This window comes from Lithobates pipiens, unplaced genomic scaffold (genome assembly GCF_037356315.1).
Source record: "Lithobates pipiens isolate NorthernLeopardFrog02 unplaced genomic scaffold, aLitPip1_a1.2 Scaffold_35, whole genome shotgun sequence".
Taxonomy (NCBI): Eukaryota; Metazoa; Chordata; class Amphibia; order Anura; family Ranidae; genus Lithobates; species Lithobates pipiens.
Genome location: NW_027507811.1, coordinates 13,483,927 through 13,510,342, shown reverse-complemented (window position 1 = coordinate 13,510,342; position 26,416 = coordinate 13,483,927). Strand labels below are relative to the sequence as shown.

At 44.8% G+C, this 26,416-nt stretch overlaps 2 protein-coding genes across 2 annotated transcripts in view; both read left to right on the top strand.

Annotated features, from left to right (window-relative positions):
• The first annotated feature begins 207 nt into the window (after positions 1-207).
• Positions 208-10,267, top strand: LOC143955755 (uncharacterized). The gene is given in 7 exon segments (XM_077465878.1): positions 208-1,711; positions 1,800-2,371; positions 2,475-2,525; positions 2,727-2,862; positions 6,588-7,642; positions 7,645-7,719; positions 7,721-10,267. Coding segments are annotated over 6 exon segments (1,527 nt in total). The 5' UTR covers positions 208-1,711; positions 1,800-2,272; the 3' UTR covers positions 7,832-10,267.
• Positions 10,268-23,394: 13,127 nt separating this feature from the next.
• LOC143955502 (uncharacterized) overlaps positions 23,395-26,416 on the top strand; it is a 111,469-nt gene continuing 108,447 nt past the window's right edge. Inside the window, 5 exon segments of the mRNA XM_077465537.1 lie at positions 23,395-23,448; positions 24,012-24,125; positions 25,710-25,844; positions 25,933-26,056; positions 26,173-26,270. Of these exon segments, the coding sequence (XP_077321663.1) occupies positions 24,030-24,125; positions 25,710-25,844; positions 25,933-26,056; positions 26,173-26,270 (453 nt within the window). The 5' untranslated portion in view covers positions 23,395-23,448; positions 24,012-24,029.

Genomic DNA, 26,416 nt, shown 5'->3' with positions numbered 1-26,416 from the left:
GTAGCCTGCACTACTTCTCATCAACACAAGGTGGTAATCTCATGTATTTTCAATGGAACGCAAGAGCAGGAAGTGATGTCAGGTACAGACAGGAAGTCTCTATGGAAGATATACAGTGATGTCAGAGTATAAACAGGAAGTGAGAGGTGAGTCGGGAGGAAGTAGAGAGGAGACATTGCTGGAACTGGCAGCAGGGAAGGTAATAAGACAGTATTATTATTACTATTATTATATGGGGCTACAGTTTGCGCAGGGCTTTACAATATAAAGGGAGACAATACAGCAACAATAAAATTCAATGCAAGAGGGTTTGGAAGACCCCGATCTTGTGAGCTTACAATCTAATAGGAAGGGGCTGGTAAAACAAAAGGTAGTAACTGGGAGGGATGAACTGTTGAGGGAAGTAGAAGATTTGATTGTTCGCTAAAGGCAGGATAGGCCTCCCTGAAGAGATGAATCTTCAGTGATCGCCTTAAAGTGGACAGAGTAGGAGATAACTAGACAGATTGGGGTGGTGAGTTCCAGAGGATGGGAGAGGCTCTGAAGAAGTCCTGCAGATGAGCATGGGGGGAGGAGACGAGTGAGCTAGAGAACAGGAGGTCTTGGGAGTAGGGGAGAGGATGGTTTGGGTGATATTTGGAGACAAGATTGTAAATGTAGCTCAAGGCAGAGTTTATATGGCTTTGTATGTTATTGTTAGTGTTTTGAATTTTGTGATGTCTTTTATCTCCAGCAGATGATGATATACATATATAAAACATGTGTAAATTATTGGTATTTATAAATGGTTTTTCTCTTCATAGACCGGATACATCTTAAATATAGAACCATTCATCCAGCTGTCCATCCAGAGCCTCTGGTTTATAGACCGGATACATCCTAAATATAGAATCATTCATCCAACTGTCCATCCAGAGCCTCTGGTTTATAGACCGCATACATCCTAAATATAGAACCATTTATCCAACTGTCCATCCAGAGCCTCTGGTTTATAGACCGGATACATTCTAAATATAGAACCATTTATCTAACTGTCCATCCAGAGCCTCTGGTTTATAGACCGGATACATCCTAAATATAGAGCCATTTATCCAACTGTCCATCCAGAGCCTCTGGTTTATAGACCGGATACATCCTAAATATAGAACCATTTATCCAACTGTCCATCCAGAGCCTCTGGTTTATAGACCGGATACATCCTAAATATAGAACCATTTATCCAACTGTCCATCCAGAGCCTCTGGTTTATAGACCGGATACATCCTAAATATAGAACCATTTATCCAACTGTCCATCCAGAGCCTCTGGTTTATAGACCGGATACATCCTAAATATAGAACCATTTATCCAACTGTCCATCCAGTGCCTCTGGTTTATAGACCGGATACATCCTAAATATAGAACCATTTATCCAACTGTCCATCCAGAGCCTCTGGTTTATAGACCGGATACATCCTAAATATAGAACCATTTATCCAACTGTCCATCCAGTGCCTCTGGTTTATAGACCGGATACATCCTAAATATAGAACCATTCATCCAACTGTCCATCCAGAGCCTCTGGTTTATAGACCGGATACATCCTAAATATAGAACCATTTATCCAACTGTCCATCCAGAGCCTCTGATTTATAGACCGGATACATCCTAAATATAGAGCCATTTATCTAACTGTCCATAAATCTGTCTCGGGGTTGTGCTGACAGGAGAGGTGAGGAGGATTCTGGGAATTCTGGGACATTATCCAGTAACAGACAAGGGATGTGTCTGGATGGTGACTGTATCATTGTGTGTGTCAGGTTCCTATAAGGTGTCAGGATGTCACTGTCTATTTCTCCATGGAGGAGTGGGAGTATTTAGAAGGACACAAGGATCTCTACAAGGACGTCATGATGGACAATCAGCCGCCCCTCACATCACCGGGTAAGAGGAGACTTTATTGTAAAGGAGAGAGCAGTACGGAGGGTCCACCTAGATCCCCCATCATCTGATAAACACATAGAAACAATGTATTCAGTCAGTGTGTGTGTTTCCTACAGATGGATCCAGTAATGGGAACCCACCAGAGAGATGTCCCCGTCCTCTGTATTCCCGGGATTGCACACAGGAAGGTCACATCATCCCTCACCATCATCAGGTAGAGTAGACCTAAAAAATGTATTCTCTTCTCTGTAATCTCTTGTTTATTTTTATAAATGTTTCTATCATCTTTGGGGTTTAGGGTGAAGAACTGAAAGACATCAAAGTTGAGGTAAAAGAAGAAGAAGAGGAGATGTTGGTGAGTGGAGATCAGCAGTCTATGGAGGAGAGAGGTCCATTGTGTTCTTCAGGTTCCAACCAGGAACATCATAACTCTACAGAGAATGATCAGGTAGATGGGACTGGCCAAAAAGAACCCCTCAAAATGAATTCTATGAGAGGACATTCTTCTATGTAATCCCCTGATACTAAAACATTCTCTTTTTGGGGTGTAGGATGAACAAATGAAGGCTATCACCATTAAAGAGGAAGAAGAAGAGATGTGGGTGAGTGGAGATCAGCAGTCTATGGTGGAGAGAGGTCCTCTCTATTCCCGGGATTCCACCCATGAAGATCACAACTGTACGGAGAATGACCATGTAGATGGGACTCAAAAATAGTTCTATAATATGATATTCTCCTATTTCTATCTTATTATTAGTTGTGACTTTTCCAGATGTTCTGTTTTTTTCATCTTTGGGGTTTAGGATGAAGAACTGAAAGACATCAAAGTTGAGGTTAAAGAGGAAGAAGAGGAGACGTTGGTGAGTGAAGATCAGCAGTCTATGGAGGAGGAGGAGGAGATGATTAAACTAGAGGAACCTTCTCTACACGTGGACACAAGTAAGCAATAAATAAATCCAGAAACGGTTCACATTTTTGTTTTTTACGTCTATGAGTATAAAGTATGGATCTACATGGACAGAAAAAGATGTTTTTGAAGCACGTTCACCCCGATCCTAAACTTACAGCAGATCCAGAAGAAGGTAGAAAACTCAGATAGAGCTTGGCCACTTTGCTCCAACAGGGATAAAAGAATTCCTTCTTGATCTGGAAGATCATTTTATAAATCAACATTCAATATAGCTTTTCCAACCGACATTAGTGAGCATATACACTCACCCACCACTTTATTAGGTCCCGGGTTGGACCTCCCCTTTTTGCCTTCATTCTTGGTGGCATAGATACAACAAGGTATTGGAGACGTTCCTCAGAGATTTTGCTCCATAGTGACATGGTAGCATCACGTAGTTCCTGAAAATTTGTCGGCTGCGCATCCATGATGCCAAACTCCACTACATCCCAATGGTGCTCTATTGAATGAGATCTGGTGAGTGTGTAGTTCACTGGATCTGGTGAGTGTGTAGTTCACTGGATCTGGTGAGTGTGTAGTTCACTGGATCTGGTGAGTGTGGAGTTCACTGGATCTGGTGAGTGTGGAGTTCACTGGATCTGGTGAGTGTGGAGTTCACTGGATCTGGTGAGTGTGGAGTTCACTGGATCTGGTGAGTGTGGAGTTCACTGGATCTGGTGAGTGTGGAGGCCATTGGATCTGGTGAGTGTGGAGGCCATTGGATCTGGTGAGTGTGGAGGCCATTGGATCTGGTGAGTGTGGAGGCCATTGGATCTGGTGAGTGTGGAGGCCATTGGATCTGGTGAGTGTGGAGTTCACTGGATCTGGTGAGTGTGGAGTTCACTGGATCTGGTGAGTGTGGAGTTCACTGGATCTGGTGAGTGTGGAGGCCATTGGAGTACAGTGACTTCATTGTCCAGTGGTGAGATGATTGGAGCTTTGCGACATGGTGCATTATCCTGCTGGAAGGAGCCATCAGAAGATGGGGACACTGTAGTCCTAAAGGGATGGACATGGTGAGCAACAAGACTCAGGTAGGGCGTGGTGTTTAAACGATGGTCAGTTGATACTAAGGGGCCCAAAGTGTGCCAAGAAAATATCCCCCCACACTATTACACCACCAGCCTGAACCGGTGATCCATGTGCCAAAATCTGACCCCACCATCAGAATGTCGCAGCTGAAATCCAGACTCATCAGACCAGGCAACGGTTTTGCAATCTTATATTGTCCAATTTTGGTGAGTCTGTGCGAATTGTAGCCTCAGTTTCCTGTTTTTAGCTGACCTGAGTGGCACCGGGTGTGGTCTTCTGCTGCTGTAGCCCATCTGCTTCAAGGTTTGATGTGTTATGTGTTCAGAGATGGTATTCTGCATACCTTGGGTGTAACGAGTGGTTATTTGAGTTACTGTTGCTTTTCTCTATTATCTGGAACCAGTCTGCCCATTCTCCTCTGACCTCAATAAGACATTTTCCTCCGCACAACTGCCGCTCACTGGATATTTTCCATTCTCTGTAAACCCGAGAGATGGTTGTGTGTTTAAAATCCCAGAAATACTCAGACCAGCCCATCCGGCACCAACCACCACGCCACGTTCAAAGTCACCGAAATCCCCTTTCTTCCCCATTCTGATGCTCAGTTTGAACTTCAGCAAGTCGTCTTCACCTGGTCTAGATGCCTAAATGCATTGAGTTGCTGCCATGTGATTGGCTGATTAGCAATTTGTGTTACTGCGCGATTGAACAGGTGTACCTAATAAAGTGGCCAGTGAGTGTATCTACAGAAACACATACCATCTTATTTTACAGTAATATACTAAGCCAGGTAGACGAAGTCCTTGTGGAAGACTGTATCCATTTTTTTTTTTTTTTTTACAGCTCTTACAGAAGAGAACTCTTTCTATATACAAAGGCGAACCATTTCCCTTCAATTATCCACCACCCTATTGTAGCTTTACTGCTAAAGTATGGGCTGGCTGTGTGGAATCACGGATATATACATGATTCTGCTCTTCGTACGCGCCACTTGTGCTGTGATTGGCCACAGCACAAGCCAATCGGTGGGTGCCGGCCAATAGATGACCACCGGCACCTGCCGATCGGCGAGGAGACACACTGGATGGAGCTCCGCCTATGTAAACAATACAAAGCTCTGCCCTGTTAGTGGGGATGTGCTACATTTTGTTTTCCTGCAAAGAAGGGAATAAAATCCACAATAATAATAAATAATATCCACAGCCCGGTTCTTTACTGCGCATGCGCACAGCGTGCTGCTCTTTCTGAAATGGCCCGGCGGCGGAGGAAAGAGGAAGGGCTGTGAGATCTCTCGGAAGTGGGAACGGGTACCTGTCAAAAACAGGTACCCGCTCCCGCCCGAAAAGTGCCAAATGTGGCACTGGGGGAGGGGGGGGGTTTAATAAAATTGGAATAAGTTGGAATTGAGATAACTTTTAAACTAAATATTATCCGAGGGTGGTTAAGGGTTCCCTCCTATTTATTCCATATATGTATTACTTTGTCTATTCCTATAGTTAGCTAGTCTATTAAAACTCTGATAGTTACTGTTGATATCACAATGATATAAGGTTAGCTATGAAAACAAGCACACTGCTTAATAAAACAACGTCTTATTTATTTCCCAAGAAAATAGCAAAACGCTAACATGAAAATACTAAAGAAAGATATTACAAAGCATTTAACAGAACATATAATACAAGAACATCAAAGATACTTATCACGCGGTCTCCTCGGCTGGACTCAAGCTGATGGTAACAGAGAGAGAGAGAGAGAGCCATGAGGCTCAGAGAGCCATCAAGAGCGAAAAGGGTAGAGAGGGAGCTCTGACTCGTTCAGCCCTTTTATACTTCAATCATACACCATCCAGACCCAATCCCTTTGCCATCCCATCTAGACTTTTGACGAATCAAAGTACTTATGGGGCAGTCCTCCTCCTCAATATATTATATTCGTGTCCGTCCTGCTTTATTGGCCTCTAGGGGCAGCATTGTCCATGCATCATGTCTATATATCTTCAATGCCTTTTGACCTTCTGTAGCAGGACATTCATCAATCATCTTGTCAGCTATGGTCCCTTTCAAGCTTGCTTGCATAGCATTATAACATCAGCCGGTCCGGAGCCACGCTTTGTTCTGACTTGATGGAGGCCTGATCTCTTCTTTCAGATATACTACAAAGCTTTGACGTGCAACTTGTTACATTCCAGACCTGGTATCAACCAGAAAGAACATCAGACCTTTACCCTTTGAAGCAATGGAACTGCAAGTATCAGCATGGCTGATCTTTGGAATAGGAAACAGATACGTGACAGATCCAATTCAAACTCTGGATAATACCAAAACACTGTTACCAATAAACACAGTAACCTTGACCGAGAAACTCCAGAAATATGATATTAAACCATGTTGCCTTCCAACATATTTGTATCACTGATCACTGTATTAGGGTTACTGGTTCCCACAATGTGTCAAAAGTGTCAATTGGTGTCCGATTGTCCGCCGCGATGTCGCAGTCCCACTATAATTTGCTGATCATCACTATTACTAGTATAGAAAGCATTCCAGTATATATCCCATATTTTGTAGACGCTATAACTTTCACGTAAATCAATCAATATACGCATTATTGGGATTTGTTTTACCAAAAATATGTAGCAGAATTTTTTAATTAATTTTTTTTATTTAAAAATTGTTTCTTACAGATGGACGCTTTGTTCTGAATTCCTCGGAGGGAGATCCAATTTTATCTCCAGATTTCAAGTCTGAAGATGATGACATCACACAATGTTCTCCAGGAGAAGATCCCATTACTCCAACCGCACATCACAGACCTTACTATCTGGAGGGATCAATGGATCCTTCTAATCCTGAGGAATCTTCTCATAAATCCCATACTATGACCTCAGATCTCCATCTAACATCAATGGATCCTTCTAGGCCTGAGGGATCTTCTGATAAATCCCATACTATGACTTCAGATGTTCATCTAAGATCATTGGATCCTTCTAATCCTGAGGAACCTTCTGATAAATCCCATACTATGACCTCAGATGTCCATCTAAGATCAATGGATCCTTCTAGGCCTGAGGAATCTTCTGATAAATCCCATACTATGACCTCAGATGACCATCTAAGATCATTGGATCCTTCTAATCCTGAGGAATCTCCTGATCACACAGGAGAGCATTCTTTTCGTAAAAAGTCCCGCAGTAAAAACAAAACCCGACGCAAACAGCGGAGAACTCCCTCGGACGAGCGTTCTTTTTCCTGTTCAGAGTGTGGGAAATGTTTCGCTACAAAACAAAACCTCCTCATCCATTTGAGAATTCACACGGGCGAGCGTCCTTTTCCATGTTCGGAGTGCGGCAAATGTTTCACGAAGAAAGAACACCTTCTTAAACATCAGAGGAGTCACACGGGCGAGCGTCCTTTCTCCTGTTCGGAGTGCGGCAAATGTTTCATTCAGCAACAACACCTTCATACGCACCAGAGAATTCACACCGGCGAGCGTCCTTTTTCATGTTCGGAGTGCGGGAAATGTTTCACTTGGAAAATAAGCCTACGTAGACACCAGAGGAGTCACACGGGGGAGCGCCCGTTCTCGTGCACCGAGTGCGGGAAGTGTTTTACTGAGAGAGGAAACCTTCTCAAACACCAGAAACTTCACTTAGGCGAGCGTCCTTTCTCATGTTCGGAGTGTGGGAAATGCTATACAAACCAAGGAAATGTAATTAGACATCAGAGGATTCACACCAAATGATGCAGCCTTTTTCATGTTTGGATTGCGGGAAGTGTTTCATTCAGCAACAACAGCTTTTTGCGCACCAGAGAATTTCACGCCGTCGAGCGTCCTTTTTTATGTTGGGAGTGTGGTAGGTGTTTCACTTGGAAAATAAGCCTTCGTAGACACCAGAGATGTCACACGGAGGAGTGCCCTTTCTCATGAACAGAGTGCAGGAAATGTTTTACTGCGGAGGGAAACCTTAAGCAACATAGACTCCCTTTCGGCGAGCGTCCTTTCTCATGCTCAAAGTACGGGAAAGTCTTTACACACCAAGGAAATCTAACCAGACATCAGAGAATTTGCACCAAATGATGATGCTGCTGAGAATAGAGTTGGGCCGAACACCCGCCGGTTCAGTTCGCGTCAGAACTCTCCAACATCGCAAAAGTTCCGACCTGAACCGCAAACCCTATTGAAATCCTATGGGGCCCGAACTTGAAAAATCAAAAATTCCTATTTTGATGGCTTATATGCAAATTATTGGCCATAAAAAGGGCATGGGGGCCCGGGTACTGCCCGGGAGACGTGTAGCAATGCAATTATTTTTAAAAAAGATTGTTTTTAAAGGAGCAGTGATTTTAATGATGCTTAAAGTGAAAGTAAATAAAAATTAAAAATTCCTTTAAATATAGTGCCTGTCAGATCCCCTTAGTCTGCTTGTAAAGTGGTGCATCCATACCATGTATAGAACCTACTGCAGCAAAACTGACATTTTTAAAGAAAAAAACTAAATTGCCGGCAATACAAAAATGTTTAAAAAGAACAGCGTGGTGGTCCCCCCCCCAATCTATACCAGGCCCCTTGGGCATTGTGGGGCTCTGGGGGGGGGACATCCTGCCAAGCACCCTGTAAATTTGGGTATTCGCCAAACAGGCTATGTTTGGGCCGCACGTTTGCCTCGCAAAAGTGGCACTTCATTTACAGGTGGAGTCTCCCTGACAAAGTCTCTTCCTGTTTTCCACTTCTTCTTGTAGACCTCTGTGGTGAGATCTGAGTGCTCTTGTCTTGCTCACATTGGAGTGTCCCCATTTCGATTTTTTTCCATTCTTCATAATCCTTTAAAAATTCAGCAGCAAGGATTGGAGTCCCTCATAGTAGGTCCAGCAGATATACAGACCTTGAACTCAAGTGATAAAAGCAAACCAAGGGGATTTTTATTATCCCTCCAAGCCTTTGATTGTCCCCTTTACTAGTAGAATAGCCCCAAATGGTGCCCCATTGTCACGAGCAGGGGTCAGGCTCAGAGACCAGTAGATATAGCAGTAGAGAGGCTCCCACCAACCAGAAGGATGGCTATACAAGCAGGCGCCCCGGCAGATGATGTAAGCTCGCCCTAGGTGCGGAGTGTAAGTCCTAACCGGTATTCGCTAGAGCGGCTGATGGTGTTAGTGCTGTGTGTTAGTACAGGTTGCCGTCCTCAGGATCGCCCCACCAGGAGGTGAGCAAGCCAGAGTTCAGTAGAAGATAGAGCAGGTAGGGATCAAGCAAAAACGTAGTCCGTAAACAGGCCAGAGGTCGGTAACAAGTGGTTGCAGGTTGGGATCAAGCAAAAGCATAGTCGAAAAATAAATGAAAGGTCATTAACAAGCAGTTTCAGGTTGGTATCAAGCAGAATCATAGTCGAGGAACAAGCTAGAGGGCGCTAATGAGTGGTTTCAGGTTGGGATTAAGCAGAAGTGTAGTCGAGGAACAAGCTAAAGGTCGGTAACAAGTGGTTGCAGGTTGGGATCAAGCAGAAGCATAGTCGAGGAATAAGCCAAAGGTCAGTAACAAGCAGTTGCAAGTTGGGATCAAGCAGAAGCATAGTGGAGGAACAAGCTAGAGGGCACTAACGAGTGGTTGCAGGTTGGGATTAAGCAGAAGCATAGGCGAGGAACAAGCTAAAGGTTGGTAAGGAGTGGTTGCACGTTGGGATCAAGTAGAAGCGTAGTCGAGGAACAAGCCAAAGGTCAATAACAAGCGGTTAAAACCCTGGTTGAGGAAGAATGCTCCTTACACTTGTGGTCATTGGGAAGAATGACACCCTAACAGATAGCTAAAAGGATCAATGGTGTCAGTGGGAACTTATCTGAGAGGCAGAAATTGCTGAAGGAACCCCTAGCAACTTCTGGAGAAACTCTAGGTTTCCATGGAACCCTGATTGAGAACCCCTACTCTGGTGGAACCCTAGTATTCCCTGGAACCCTGGTTGAGGAAGAATGCCCCTTACACTTGTGGTCATTGAGAAGAATTTCCCCCCTTACAGCTAGCTAAAGGGATCAATGGTGTCAGTGGGAACTTAGCAGGCAGAAATTTCTGAAGGAACCCCTAGCAACCTCTGGAGGAACTCTGGTTGAAAAACCCTGGTTTAAGCTGAGGGCATGTGTATTGTTGTTTCAGCCATTACCATTGTTACCACTTAAGCCCTATTCTCTAATGTCTACCTCTAACCATGTGATTTTTACAGTGACGTTGTCGTACAGATGCCTATGTGTAACATTGAAGTGGAGAAGCCTGTTGTGATATGTTTATGACGCAAAAGTTCCTCTGTTACTGGACTGAGTTGATGCATTGTAAAACATGACAAGATATGGTCTTCAATAAACAGATTTATTTGTTCTGCGGAGTCTGGTCACTTTATGAAGATGAGTTCCTGTGTGCCAGTTTATATAAAAGCTGAATAAAGTGTAAGTGAATCAAGTGAATAACATTGGTATATAGAAGGAAGAGCAGCCATGTCAGGTTCCTATAATAGTGAGCCCTTGTAGAAAGCCATCTCGGGGCTCAACAGGACATGGAGCATAAGCCCCAGTCTGCTTCTTTGCCAGGGCCCTGATGGTCGGGATAGACTTGCAGCAAACTGGATCCAGGTCACGGCCCCCAGGTAAGCCCAGCTGACAATGCAGAGACCACTCGGGCGTGAAGAGTACAGATGGCAGGAGACAGAAGAGGAACCGGGAAGCCAATGTCAGGGTGGGTGAAAGGCAAGCGAAAAAAGGAGACAAAGCTGGGGTCGGTACACGGGAAGTCAGGCACAGAATACAAGCCAAACCAGGAGCTCAGAGAAAACAGGAAGTTGCTCAGGGAACCTGGGCTGCACTAAGCAGGTCTTATATTGTTGTAGCAAGGTCCTAGGTCTCCTTTAGTCTAATAAGAACCTCTAGAGTTAGGGATAGCTGACATCCTTCTTTGTAGAGTGGGTTACAAGGCATGGTGGGTGTAGTGCAAGATAGATTCATGGGCGCCAGACACTTCTTGAATGCAATAAGATTTATTGTCTCTTAAACAGAACTGTGGGAGAGAGGGTTCAGGGCCAGGACACCCTTTAGTAATTTCAATTCTAATTAGCACACTCCGAGACTTCTACAGCTAGACAGCCATGCAGGGAAAGGCATCCAGCAAGACATCACATCTGCATGTGTAGGAGTGCTGTCTCCTATGGCAACAGTATTATAACAGTTCCTAACACAAGTTGTAACAAACTCCTTTACTCCTCCTACGATAACATCTTGTAGATTCTCAGCCCACTGAGCTCCCAGTCTCTCTCCCTAGACTTGCTGGTTCACTGCCACTCGTCTTACTTAGTATCTTCCTCAAGCGCCCGCCCTCACTTCCCTGCTGGGTCCCTGGCTTGGCACTCCAGATACTTCTCACGCGTCACCCCACTGGCTGGGTCCCTGGCTTGGCACTCCAGATACTTCTCAAGCATCACCCCACTGGCTGGGTCCCTGGCTTGGCACTCCAGATACTTCTCACGCGTCACCCCACTGGCTGGGTCCCTGGCTTGGCACTCCAGATACTTCTCAAGCATCACCCAACTGGCTGGGTCCCTGGCTTGGCACTCCAGATACTTCTCAAGCATCACCCAACTGGCTGGGTCCCTGGCTTGGCACTCCAGATACTTCTCAAGCATCACCCAACTGGCTGGGTCCCTGGCTTGGCACTCCAGATACTTCTCAAGCATCACCCAACTGGCTGGGTCCCTGGCTTGGCACTCCAGATACTTCTCAAGCGTCATCCCACTGGCTGGGTGCCTGGCTTGGCACTCCAGATACTTCTCAAGCGTCATCCCACTGGCTGGGTGCCTGGCTTGGCACTCCAGATACTTCTCAAGCGTCACCCCACTGGCTGGGTCCCTGGCTTGGCACTCCAGATACTTCTCAAGCGTCGCCCAACACTGGCTGGGTCCCTGGCTTGGCACTCCAGATACTCCTCAAGAGTCACCCCACTGGCTGGGTCCCTGGCTTGGCACTCCAGATACTTCTCAAGCGTCACCTCACTGGCTGGGTCCCTGGCTTGGCACTCCAGATACTTCTCAAGCGTCGCCCCACTGGCTGGGTCCCTGGCTTGGCACTCCAGATACTCCTCAAGAGTCACCCCACTGGCTGGGTCCCTGGCTTGGCACTCCAGATACTTCTCAAGCGTCGCCCCACTGGCTGGGTCACTGGCTTAGCACTCCAGATACTCCTCAAGAGTCACCCCACTGGCTGGGTCTCTGGCTTGGACCTGCTGAAGTTTCCGGCCAACAGAACCATCACTTCTGGTTGGATTGCGAGTCGCGGCCCCAACCCTGTGCTGCTCTTTTGCTTCTGGATAGGCCCTCAGACAGCCCAGCAGCCAGATTTACTTGGGATAGACCCAAACTCCAGCCTAGCAGCCCGGGCAGCCAACAACGTGTCCACCCAGACAGCTGTCCAGGTGGTACAGAACCCTAAACACCTGACTCCACCCAAATATATAGGTTCCCCGAGCAGGCTGAGGGGCCAAGAAAACCCCTTCCCATTGGCTGAGACACCCCATATACTCCTAATCTGTCCTTGCATCGCCCTTGTCTTCTTGTCATCAGGTACCCCAGCCACCCATCGACAGAAGAGAGAAGTGCAGCAATTCCAGACTTAGGGTGAGATCAATTGATCCCTAACAATTGGCCAAGGCAACTATAAACGACATGTAAATTTACTAGCAGCCTTGCCTAACTATCAGGGTGCTACATAGGGAAGCAGACTGGGAGGCGGGCCAGAAAGTGATAGAAGGGAAATGGATATAAATCCACAGTAGAGCAGGCAACGCTCATAGGTGAACGCAGGAGCCAGCAGCACATGTGAACGGAATCACAGATTTATCAGAACCATTGCTGCAAGGGGGTAAGGATTTTACAAACAGAAAATTGCAGACTAAACCATGACAAGCCAGTTCGCAATGGGAAAGGTGGTGGCCTGTGATAGATGGTTCCAGTCGGAAGAGTAACATGCTGTCTGCCTAGTTATGCCCTTCTCAGCGGCGGGTCCTTATCTTAGGGCCGCTGTGGTTTCTTCCAAGGAGCAGGGCTTGGACCACAGAAGAAAGAAGACCTCACAAGTGAAATGTATCGCCTTGCCCATTCCATGCCTACAGGTTGGAGCAAGACAACTGTGCTGTGCTGGAGAACTGGTGGTGGATAGTTGGGGGGATTTACTAAACCTGGGGCACACAGGTAATATAGTAACCAATCAGCTTCCAGGTTTTAATGCCAAAGCCTAATTGAACAAGCTGAAGTTAGAAGCGGATTGGTTACTATGCACAGCTGCACCCGATTCCGTGTGCACCAGTTTTAGTAAATCTCCACCATAGTGTTCTACAATGTTAACATCAAAGGGTCTCTGAAGCAGTGGTGTAACTACCAGGGTCACAAAGTTTGCACTTGCGATTGGACCCTGTCGTTCCACAGTGGGGGGGCGCCCAAGACTGCTTGGTGTCTGGGGCAGTGTTAAATATGTCTGTGTCAGCAGCTTTGAACTGCACATGCACAGTTCCAGAAGCAGAAATGCCAGGCTCAGCCTCGGATGGGGCAGTGGAGTGTGGCTTATACACACCCCCGTGGCACGAATAAAGACCGAGAGCAGCAGTGTACTAGTCGGTTGAATTTGGAACTGCACAGTTCTGAGTTGCCGACAAGGACTTTTTTAAAATGTTTTACTGCCAGCCTGGCCTCTTGCGAGTTGCGTACAGCCCACCATACACAATCTCTCCAGTTGCTTGCCTTCCTGAAAGCCAAAGCCCACAATGTGGAAACAGAGGTGACCGGTGAGTGCCTGGACCTTTGGCCACTTATATTACCACTTATATTACTCATACTGACAGCACAAATTCCAGATATTCTCTTTTTGAGCTCTGGAGGAGTGTAGTGGGGCACTGCGGAGGATGTTAGGGTGCACTCTGGAGGCATTAAGGGAGCACTCTGGAGGAGGGTGTAAGGGGGCACTCTAGAAAGACTATTTTAGTACTTCCAGAGTTCCCCCTTACTACTTACAGAGTTCCCCCTTACATCCTCCTAGTAATAGTAAAGTCAGTGGTGAAACTACCAGGGTCCCACTTGTGACCAGGCCCTGATATTCTGCCACTGAGAGGTGCCCCAAGACGACAGGAAGGGGGCCTGCTGCAGAAAATTTGAAAGGTTCCTGCTGCTGAGAAGGCCCCCCGGTTCGAAGGGAGGGGCCCTGGGACTGATGGAAAGGGCCTTGGGACATGGTCAAGGGAGCCCTTCATGGTTTCTTGCCCTGAAGATTCTATTTACGCCTCTGCTCTGAAGTCCAGTGCTGGGACAGGTAGGAACAGACCAAGGTCACCAGCTGAAAAGATGACCCTGTCCTTCTGGTGTGAGACCCAGTGGTGTTAACGGATACATGGCCATAATAGTGTGCCAACTCACACAATAATTATATCTACTGTAGTGGGGCTGGAAGTAGTTCCCCCTTGCTGCCAAGGCGGTGGTGCCCTTATGGTGGCCCCCTCCTACATACATGAAGCTGTTAGGTGTGACTACTGCAAGTCACCTATTCATCAAGTTATGTTACCGTTTCCCAATTGTTATTAGAGTTCTTATCTAAGCAAAGAGACACGGAAAGAGGTTCTCAGTATATCTGCTCAGAAGGTCGCACCCAACTCTGAGGTTCTTTATTAACACAGCTCTTTTATACACTCAAAAGACAGGCGTTAGAAATGTTGAAACAAAACAACAATTTCCATAAAAGGCAATTTCTAAGTGTCTTCTGCTTTTAGAGTTGATGTGGCAGATGACCCTTACGACATGGTTTCCTCTTATGTGTACGTGACTGCACCCATCCGGACTTAAGGATGATGTGTCTTTAAGATACTGAGAATAAAACAGACGAGATAAGCATTTAGTGAAACATACTGTCAACCATCTTGGTTTCTTATACCTTGATCCTCACAATTTCCCCCTTTGACATCACCCTTCCCTCTTACCCTGGGTCCACCTGAACAAGTTCTAGTTGGCCTATGTCCAAAGTACTCTCCCTGACCGCGAGTTGTCAGAGGGGTATACACCCATCCCCCTGGATAGTACCAACATCTAAAATTCAGGAAGAGTGGCTTTTCTGCAAGATGGGTGATGTCAAGGAACCAAATCCACCTATCTTATCCAACTTATCAATTTACAAAAGTTCCATCTTTTCTACAGCATTTACCTTGGCTTTCTTGCAAAAGCACATGAGCAGTTTAAAGCACGCATAAAGAAGAAATACAAATAAAAGCACCACTATAATTGTCATCGCTGCCTTCTTAAGCCAAGAGAATAACCCTGAGAAGCTAAAAGTTCCACCAAACGGATCCCAGTCACGGCCAATATTACGGGCCTTCTCCTGTAGATCCTTTACTTCCGTGCGGTGTCGTGCAATGATGTCATAATAGTCGGGTATCTCGATGCTGGTGTTATGTATCCAAGTACAACATTCATAGTCTTCTGTAGCCTCACAGAGTCCTGTTAATGCTGCACTCATACTTTCAATTGCTAACTCATGTAATTCTATTTGTTTTGTGATGGCTCTGGTCTCTAGATTTAACTTAGTAATGTCATCAGATTTTTTCTCCAAAATATCATTAATTATTCCAGTATAGTTATTTAGTCGCTTCATTAAGTCTATACCCCATCCTGTCCAGGACGGGAACCAAGCCCATGCCATGTCCTGCTCTAAGAATATTTCTCTCTTGCTACGATATCTGAGGGGATATCTGGGGTGCATACTAGCTTCTAGTAGGTGATCACCTCGTTCATCACCCACTACTCCCATTACTGGTACCAAACTTGCGAGGTAGCACCATCCCTGAGCCCTTCTAGGTATCCAGGTATAACACTTATCCCCACAACAGATGTATATATTGTTTCCTAGAGCTACTGGACTTGAACTGATATTATTTCTATAACGAGAGGTGTATCCATAGAGGGATAAGTTGGATACTAACCACCTAACATTATTATCCACAATGTTAGTGAGGAAGTCAGATAATGTCTGGTGTGTGCTGGAATTACTGGGGTAGAAGCTTCCATTTAATACGACAATGGACAAATTAAACTTGCTGTCTTGGCATTCTCTATTTCCTCCCGTTGTGTTCCCTAAGTTGAAACACCAGGCAGGGGGAAAGGCGAGACCATTTGATTTAAACATTACTGTCTTGCTGGTATTTGTTCCAGTTATGTTAATGCTACTATTAGCAAGATCAGTATAATTTATAGGAACTGCCATCAGTGGTATTTTTGCTGTACTGGGGTGTAATTTACTGCAAATCCAACATTTCTCATATCCTGACTTCTGGGCATAAGCATATTTAAACTTCAGTAATAACATTTTTTTAGAAAATCCTTCATCCTTGTGAATTTCATTCTGTGAGGTAACCAAACTATTGGTCAGGATTACTGAAACAAAAAGAATAAAAAGATACATGTTGTCATTTGCCAACTGGCTCCTTTTTACAGTGTGAAGCGTGGATCCAGGTAGATTTCCCTTCCAATTTCACTGAGGTTGCTGTAGTCAATAGCACCTGGAAAGGACCCTCGAACCTCGGTTCCAGTGTCTTCCTGGTATGTTTCTTTACATACACATAGTCTCCTGGCTGTAGGTCGTGAGTACCTGTGACAGAATTAGGGTCTGGAAGAGAAGAATACACACTCTTGTGGATTTTAGTTAGACGCTGTTGCAATTGTATCACATATGTAGTTAAACTATCACATTGCAATTGCATACTTTGAGGAAAATATAAACCTAATCTGGGTACACTTCCAAAAAGTATTTCATATGGGGATAACCCGGTTTTTCCTGTTGGAGTGTACCTAATAGAGAACAAAGCTAAAGGCAGACATTCTGGCCAAGGTTTATTTAACTCTTGCATAGCATTTTGTATTTTTAACTTTATTGTCCCATTTACTCTTTCTACTGATCCTGAACTCTGTGGGTGGTAAGGGGTGTGGAAACTTTGTTGAACCCCTAACATAGCCATTACATTCTGCATGATTTCTCCTGTAAAGTGTGTTCCCCTATCTGATTCTATGGTTTCAGGAAGACCAAACCTAGGTATTAACTCAGTGATCAGTTTCTTCGCTGTGGCTTTCGCTGTGGCTGACTTCACTGGATAACTTTCTGGCCAGCCTGAAAATAAGCAGATGCACACGAGACAAAATTCAAATGGGCCGCTCTTAGGCATTTGTATGTAGTCAATTTGCAGTCTCTGAAAGGGATATTGGGCCCGAACCTGATGTTTACGTGGGGTTTTCACTCTCTGTCCTGGGTTATTTAACAGACAGATTTGGCATGCAGCACAGTAGTTCCTTGCAGTACTACTGAATCCAGGGGCTAGCCATCCTTGGCTTACAATCCTATACATAGAATTGGAGCTGACATGAGTGGGCAAGTGGACAGCCGCTGCCATTGCGGGGTATAGAGAAGCGGGTAGACATATTTTGTCTCCTTCTCTCCATACATTGTCAAGGCCTGGTGCAGCTCCCTCCTTAACCCAACGGTCCTTCTCAGTAGTCCCTGCTTGTTCCTGTAGTTCGATCAGCTGCTGCCATGTGGTTTCGGGCATACTCACCTGTACCGTGGCTAAGGTCTCAGGGCTTACTTCCCCTAGAGCTGCCTTCTTTGCAGCTAAATCTGCAAATGCGTTTCCTTTTGCCTCAGTTGTTTTTGCGCTCGTGTGTGCCGCTATCTTCATAATGGCTACTCTTCTAACTTTTTGAAGATTGTTCAGGACTCTTTTGATTCCTTCACCATGTTTAACAGGTGTGCCTGCTGCTGTAAGGTAACCTCTAGCTTTCCATATGTGGCCATAATCATGTGCCACACCGTAGGCGTATGCGGAATCAGTGTAAACGTTCCCTTCTTGTCCCTCTAAGTGTTCTAGGGCTTTCTCTAGAGCGGTTAGTTCCGCTTCTTGTGCCGACATGTGTGCTGGTAGTGACTTTGCCTCAATTACCTGTGTGTCCGTTACCACAGCATAACCTGTGTGATATTTACCTTTGTCATCGGCAAATCTACTACCATCTATGTACAGTGTGTGTTCTGCATTTGCAATGGGTGTGTCTGTGACATGTGGGAACCCCGTGGTCTCTTGTTCCATAAGTTGAAAACAATCGTGTTCATCAGATGTTATGTCATGAAATGAAAGTGTGTCAGAATCCTGAGTTTCTTGTGCTGTGTCTACACCATTATCATCATTACTCCCCCCTGTCAAATCTGTCTGTAAGGGTAAAAGTTGTGCTAAGTTAAAGGAAGTGCATCGCTGGAAGGTAACATTGGGAGGTAGGAGCAAGGTGCATTGCAGACGCAGCTGCCTCGCCATTGATATGTGTTTTGGCTGAACTTGTGACAAGATGGCGTGTATGTCATGTGTGGTATGTACCACTACAGGATTGTCTAAGACAATTTCTGAGGATTTGTCAATGATAATTGACACTGCTGCGACTGCTCGTACACAGGACGGTGATCCTCTAGAGACAGGATCGAGAGCCGCTGAGAAGTATGCTACCGGCCTTTGTTTGATGTGTTGTTGTGTCAACACCCCTGTTGCGTGTCCCGTGATTTCAGCAATGTACAAATGAAATGTTTTGGTATAATCAGGGATCCCGATCGCAGGTGCCGAAATTAGTAACTTTCTTAAGGTGCTAAAAGACTTATGACCTGCTTCTGTGAGTACATAGGGTACTATTTTCAAGCAATCATATAATGGCTGCATCAGAGAACTGGCATGTGGTATCCATTGTCTACAATATGATACCATTCCCAGAAACATACGAAGTTGCTTAAAGTTGCGTGGGACATTCATTTGTCTTATAGTCTGGACTCGTTCTTCAGTGAGGTGTCGAGTACCCTGGGATATACAGTGGCCCAAAAAGACAACCTTTTTCTGGCATACCTGTAACTTAGTTCTATTCACTTTGCACCCTTTTTCAGCCAGGAATTGTAACAATGATAGAGTGGCTTTTAAACAAGTATCGTTATCCAGACAACATAACAATAGGTCATCTACATATTGCAACAATACACAAGTGTCAGGTGGTTGTCATTCCCCCAACACTGTCTGTAAGGCTTGCGAGTATAGAGTTGGCAAATGCGCCATCCCTTGCGGTAGGCGTGTCCAGGTCAACTGGCGGTTTTTGAGACGGAACGCAAACCACGGTTGACATTCCTCCGCCAGGGGTACAGAAAAGAAAGCATTAGCCAAGTCTATAACAGTAAATGAGGAGCTATCTGATGGTACTTCTGAAAGTAAAGTATGCGGGTTTGGTACTAGTGGCGTTATTGGGGCCAATATTTTGTTTACCGCCCTTAGGTCTTGTACCATTCTATACTTTACTGGGCCATCCCCCAATGTCTTTTTCTTGACTGGATACAATGGGGTATTGGCTGGTGACTGTATTTCTTTTAATGCTCCACTTTTGAGTAGAGCCTCCACTTGTAGTTCTATAGCTGCTTCCTGGGGCGCACTGAGTGGGTACTGTTTCTGCTGAGGGAGAACTGCTCCTGGAATCAGCTGTAGAGTAACCGGGGGTATGGGCAAAAGCCCAACGTCTGCTGGATGTGTTTCCCATAGCCCTTCCGGAAGGCTAGACAGAATTTGATCTATTTCCGGCGAGGGTGTATTGGACGGTTCTGGCTCTTCTTCCAAACATTGTATTTTATTACAGATTTCTATACCCTCTGGGTCATCTCTTATTGCTAGGGTGACCATACCATCTGGATGATAAGTAATGTTTGCTCCTATTTTCTGAAGAATATCTGCTCCTAATAAATTAGTAGGGGCTCCTCTGGAAATCAAAAAGCGTGACAAAAACATGTGATTCCCTATTTTTACTTTTAAAGGTTTAGTCAGTGGGGCATCGGACAAAAGACCGTCATAACCACTTATGGGTATGGTGTCACGGGAGGTCATGTGTGGAGGGACTACTGAATCAGATAATAAGCTGCGTGATGCTCCTGTGTCAACTAAACAAGGAATATGTTTACCTTCCACCTTCATCAACATGTGGAGCATTTTATTCTCTGATTCAGCTAGGACTGGGGCAAGTCATGCGGTCGGATCGTCCCTATCGTTGGTACGCCTCTGTCTGTTGTCCCTCGTGTCTCTGTCCGTGTTTCCTTCCTGTTCGTCTTTTATTCTTTTCCTACAGTCTCTTTTTATATGTCCCACCTTGTTGCAGTAATAACAGGTAAGAGGTTTACGGGAGGAATTCCCTCCTTCATTGACCCGGGCAACAGTGTTAACTCCCGGTGTCCTTCTGGGTTTCGTTTCTGCTAAATCAGCCTCTATGCCTTGTGCTTTCTGCAACAATGTTCCTCTGTCCCGTATGGCTCTCCATTCGGGAGTACATGCCTTCAGTTTGTCACCTATTTGGGGTACTAGTCCTTCCATAAACTGCCGATTGAAAGCCCTAATGGTGACGGGTAAGGCTAAATCTAGACCTTCGTCAGCCATCATGCTTTCCATGTTGAGGTAAAATTCTGTAACAGTCTGACCTGGGGCCTGTTTTATGGGCGCTGTCGAACCCCTTTCCTGCTGTTTCCTTTGGCAAAATTCTCGTAACTGATTAATAAACAGGGGTCTAGAGTCTATATGACGGGGGTGGACTCCTGGTGGATTTGCCGCTGGATCCCCTTGTGGTCTATGTGGAGCAATTTCATTCATAAATTGATTAAACATCGTTAGTGTCATTTTATGTCTACACAAATCTTCCCCATCTTGCCAAGCTGCTTCATGTGTGTCTAGTAATTGTGTCACAAATCTACAGAATGCGGCAGGTTTTGCTACGGGATCAGGAGCATTCTGTATTAATGCCATAAGAGTGTCAGCCGACCAAGGTGTCCATGTCCTCAGAACGACTTGTCGAGTCACTGTAGGTGGCTGTCCTGCTTGACCCGCATTTGGATTATTTACTTGTATTACCCTAGTCCGACTGTGGACTGGAGCTACGGACTCTGGTCTTTGAGCTCCGCAATGTACACATTCCTGTGCCCAGTCTGTATTCTGGGTACCGCATACTCGGCATACCCATCCTCTTCCTCTTAAGGAAGGATAAAGTTTTGGTCTTTCGCTACCCGGTGTGGTAGTGGTATAAGGAGGTGGAGTACCTTCCGTTTTTACTCCATCCTCGGGAGCAGAAGGGAGACTCTTGCGTCGGACCTTCATGTCCCATCCACCCTGTTCATGACAATACTTCCATCCCTCCTCTTTAGCCCTGTTGGAAACCTTAATTAAACATTGTATTTGTGATACCCATCTGTTCTGCAGGACCTCTCCCTGTCTGTCTCTCTTTATATTCTCCCAACCTTCTACACTTAGCCCATTTTCTCCATCCATTCCAAATTTCTTGAGAACCCTATTCGTGCCCTGTGCCTTGTCCTTCCCATACAACATAGTAATTATGTCTTTAACAGCATAACATTTCTGAGATTCCTCCTGGGGTTTACCATGTGTCTGGCCCATTTTGACAGTCCTGCCTAGGTGGCGTTTGGATCACTTACTAAGTGTCTCGTTGCCTTCTCCTCCTAGGGTGCCAAAATACTAAAACTTTGTCTGGGGTACTTATTCTGAAACCGAACTACTTTTACACCCCAACCAGATAATAAATGCGACTACTAATACAACAGAAACAATAATCACAATCATCACTTGTAGGTGGCCAAACACATATGACTAGATCTCCGGGACTTTGTGGAGACCTTATTCCCTTCCCTTTAACATGGAATTTCTCAGCATTCGTTTCTTATTCCTGCTTTATTGAGGCAGTCAGGACTTATACTTTCAACCCGTTTTTAGGCTCATGAATCAAAAAGCGTATATCAAACTTAAGTGTCGGACCCCCCAAGTACTCTTACGAGTTAAGGGCGCATTCCGTTACTCATTGGGATGATATATGTTTCAATTCACACCATACAAACAGGGCTTATCTCAGTCACAACAGACAGATGACAAGGAGACAGACAAGAAACAACGGTAACATAAGTCAAATATTAAATTCAAGACTCGCTTACTACAGAGGTTGGTATTACCTGAAGAACAATACAGACAGATCGGGTGGGCACAAATCTAAGAAGCACAGAGTTTATAAGAAAATAAAGCTTTTCTTACCTGCGCAGGTTTTGTCTGTGGTTCCTGATGTGCCCGACCTCTTCGTTCCGTCCTTATGTTCGTTCGCCTCTTGTAGTTTCTTTAGCGAAGTCCCTGTTCGGGCGCCAGAATGTTAGGTGTGACTACTGCAAGTCACCTATTCATCAAGTTATGTTACCGTTTCCCAATTGTTATTAGAGTTCTTATCTAAGCAAAGAGACACGGAAAGAGGTTCTCAGTATATCTGCTCAGAAGGTCGCACCCAACTCTGAGGTTCTTTATTAACACAGCTCTTTTATACACTCAAAAGACAGGCGTTAGAAATGTTGAAACAAAACAACAATTTCCATAAAAGGCAATTTCTAAGTGTCTTCTGCTTTTAGAGTTGATGTGGCAGATGACCCTTACGACATGGTTTCCTCTTATGTGTACGTGACTGCAACCATCCAGACTTAAGGATGATGTGTCTTTAAGATACTGAGAATAAAACAGACGAGATAAGCATTTAGTGAAACATACTGTCAACCATCTTGGTTTCTTATACCTTGATCCTCACAAAGCCATTACAAATACCACATTGTCAGGAGGTATTGACTATATGCTTGGGGGTTTGTCTGAAGTTTGACCAATAGGGGACAGTAGGGTTGCCACCTCATCCCTTTAAACCCGAACACATATGAATTACACAGGTCCTGAGGCTAATTTAATGCCGATAAGGCACCAAGTGAGTTTACTTACCACCTTAATCAGCCCCAGAACCTGTGTAATTAATATGTGTTCAGGTTTGAAGGGATGAGGTGGCAACCCTAGGGGACAGTGATGATGGAGTCTGAAATATAACAGTTGAGAGACAGTTCAGACACAGCATGTCAGTAAAGGAAGAGTCATTTATAAAATGCGTAGCTCAGAGTGTCATATGCCGCGTACACATGACCGGACTTTCCGGCAGACTAGGTCCGAAGTTCTTCCTGATGGATTTTCGGCGGAGTTCCGACGGACCTTCCGAACGAACGGACTTGGCCACGATCGCATTAACACACACACGATCGGCCTGATTCCATTGGACCTAGTCTGCCGGAATGTCCGGTCGTGTGTACGCGGCAATAGAATATTTTTTTTTTCCAATTCATTCTTTATTGTCCGAATTTGAGCTAAAGTATAGTCTGTGTGTGTAATCATCGATGTAACCTGATAGAAGAATGGACTGTGAGGCAGAGGGCAAAATTATGGAACGTAACATACACTGCAGTATTTTTTGTTCAGCGCAAGGTGGTGATCTTGTAGTCGGTGGAACGCAACAACAGGAAGTGATGTCAGGTACAGACAGGAAGTGATGTAAGAATATAAATGGGAAGTTCCGGGTGAGAGGTGAGTTGGGAGGAAGTAGAGAGGAGACATTGCTGGGACTGGCAGCAGAGGAGGTAATAAGATATTATTTTATATTTACACCCAGTAACCCCCCCGTCATGTCTGTCCTCTTCCTCCATAGTCACCGTGACGTCTTTTATCTCCAGCAGATGGTGATATAAACTTAGGTTCTTTTTTTAATATGTACACAGATCTATCCTAAAAATAGAGCCATATATTCCCCTATATGGATGTATGATATTGGTATAAATAGAACTTTTAGCTACCATAATAAAATCAATAATAACAATCTTTGAGGACAATGGGTGTGCTACACACGACAAAAAGATTTCATCAAAGTAGTTAGGACAGGTGTAGCACGCCCAGTCCATTTTCCCGGCTTCCGCGCCCTCCTGATTCTCATTTGCAGCATTTCCTGGCTGTTAATTTAAAAGCCGGGAATTGCTGTGTACGGCCCCGTTCACACAGTGCATGCAATACCGTACACCCGTGTGGGGTCATGTTTTGCCACTTGGGGATGCACAGATGTTCCTCTGTTTTAGGAAGGTTTACAAAGAATCTCTACTAGTCTATAAGTTATAATGACCAGCCAAGCTACTATATTATCTGTCTGCAGAGAACTTGCACGTATCCCATGATCACATCAATGAGGATGGAGGAGGACTGGCGTCCAATAACTGAGCAGATACTAAACCTCACCCTGGAGATCATCTACCTGCTGACCGGAGAGGTGAGGAGGATTCTGGGAGGTCACATGACATCACTTTTATCTCTAATAATAAAACACAGACCTGACCGGAGAGGTGAGGAGGATTCTGGGAGGTCACATGACATCACTCTTATCTCTATTAATAAAACACAGACCTGACCGGAGAGGTGAGGAGGATTCTGGGAGGTCACATGACATCAGTCTTATCTCTATTAATAAAACACAGACCTGACCGGAGAGGTGAGGAGGATTCTGGGAGGTCACATGACATCACTCTTATCTCTATTAATAAAACACAGACCTGACCGGAGAGGTGAGGAGGAATTCTGGGAGGTCACATGACATCACTCTTATCTCTATTAACCCTTTCATGACTAAGTCTATTTTTGGCATTTGGTGTTTACAAGTTAAAATTCATATTTTTTGCTAGAAAATTACTTGGAACCCCCAAACATTATATATATATATATATATATATATATATATATATATATATATATATATTTTTTTTTTAGCAGAGACTCTAGAGAATAAAAGGGCGAGTGTTGCAATTTATATTTTATGTCACACGGTATTTGTGCAGCGGTGTTTTAAATGCAACTTTTTGGGAAAAGGGACACTTTCATGAATTCAAAAAAAAAAAAACAGTAAAATTATCCAATTTTTTTTGCATAATGTGAAAGATAATGTTACGCCGAGTAAATAGATACCAAACATATCACACTTTATAATTGCACGCACTTGTGGATTGACGACAAAGTACGGTACCTAAAAATCTCAATAGGCGACGCTTTAAAAAAAAATTCCGGTTACCAGGTTAGCGTTACAGAGGAGGTCTAGTGCAAGAATTATTACTCTCGCTCTGACGATCGCGGCGATACCTCACATGTGTGATTTGGGAGGTCACATGACATCACTCTTATCTCTATTAATAATACACAGACCTGACCGGAGAGGTGAGGAGGATTCTGGGAGGTCACATGACATCACTCTTATCTCTATTAATAAAACACAGACCTGACCGGAGAGAGGTGAGGAGGATTCTGGGAGGTCACATGACGTCACTCTTATCTCTATTAATAAAACACAGACCTGACCGGAGAGAGGTGAGGAGGATTCTGGGAGGTCACATGACGTCACTCTTATCTCTATTAATAAAACACAGACCTGACCGGAGAGGTGAGGAGGATTCTGGGAGGTCACCTGACATCACTCTTATCTCTATTAATAAAAACACAGACCTGACCGGAGAGAGGTGAGGAGGATTCTGGGAGGTCACATGACATCACTCTTATCTCTATTAATAAAACACAGACCTGACCGGAGAGGTGAGGAGGATTCTGGGAGGTCACATGACATCACTCTTATCTCTATTAATAAAACACAGACCTGACCGGAGAGAGGTGAGGAGGATTCTGGGAGGTCACATGACATCACTCTTATCTCTATTAATAAAACACAGACCTGACCGGAGAGGGGAGGAGGATTCTGAGAGGTCACATGACATCACTCTTATCTCTATTAATAAAACACAGACCTGACCAGAGAGGGGAGGAGGATTCTGAGAGGGTAACATGATATTTTGTTGTTGCTTCTTACAAACAGAGGTGCCCTCCAGTGGAGGCAAGTGATCATTTAACCATCATAGTGCCTCCACCCCACTCAATGAAACTCAAGAGAAACAATGAGAAGAAGATTCTAGAAGTCACCAAGAAGATGATGGAGCTGCTGACAGGAGAGGTGAGGAGGATTCTGGGAATTCTGGGAGATTATCCAGTAACAGACAAGGGATGTGTCTGGATGGTGACTGTATCATTGTGTGTGTCAGGTTCCTATAAGGTGTCAGGATGTCACTGTCTATTTCTCCATGGAGGAGTGGGAGTATTTAGAAGGACACAAGGATCTCTACAAGGACGTCATGATGGACAATCAGCCGCCCCTCACATCACCGGGTAAGAGGAGACTTTATTGTAAAGGAGAGAGCAGTACGGAGGCTCCACCTAGATCCCCCATCATCTGATAAACACATAGAAACAATGTATTCAGTCAGTGTGTGTGTTTCCTACAGATGGATCCAGTAATGGGAACCCACCAGAGAGATGTCCCCGTCCTCTGTATTCCCGGGATTCCACACAGGAAGGTCACACCATCCCTCACCATCATCAGGTAGGTGGGACTGAGAATGTAGATCTTAAACTATGAGAGGACATTTTTCTATGTAATCTTTTGGTCCCTTTCACAAATATATTCTATCATATTTGGGATTTAGGCTGAAGAACTGAAAGACATCAAAGCTGAGGTTAAAGAGGAAG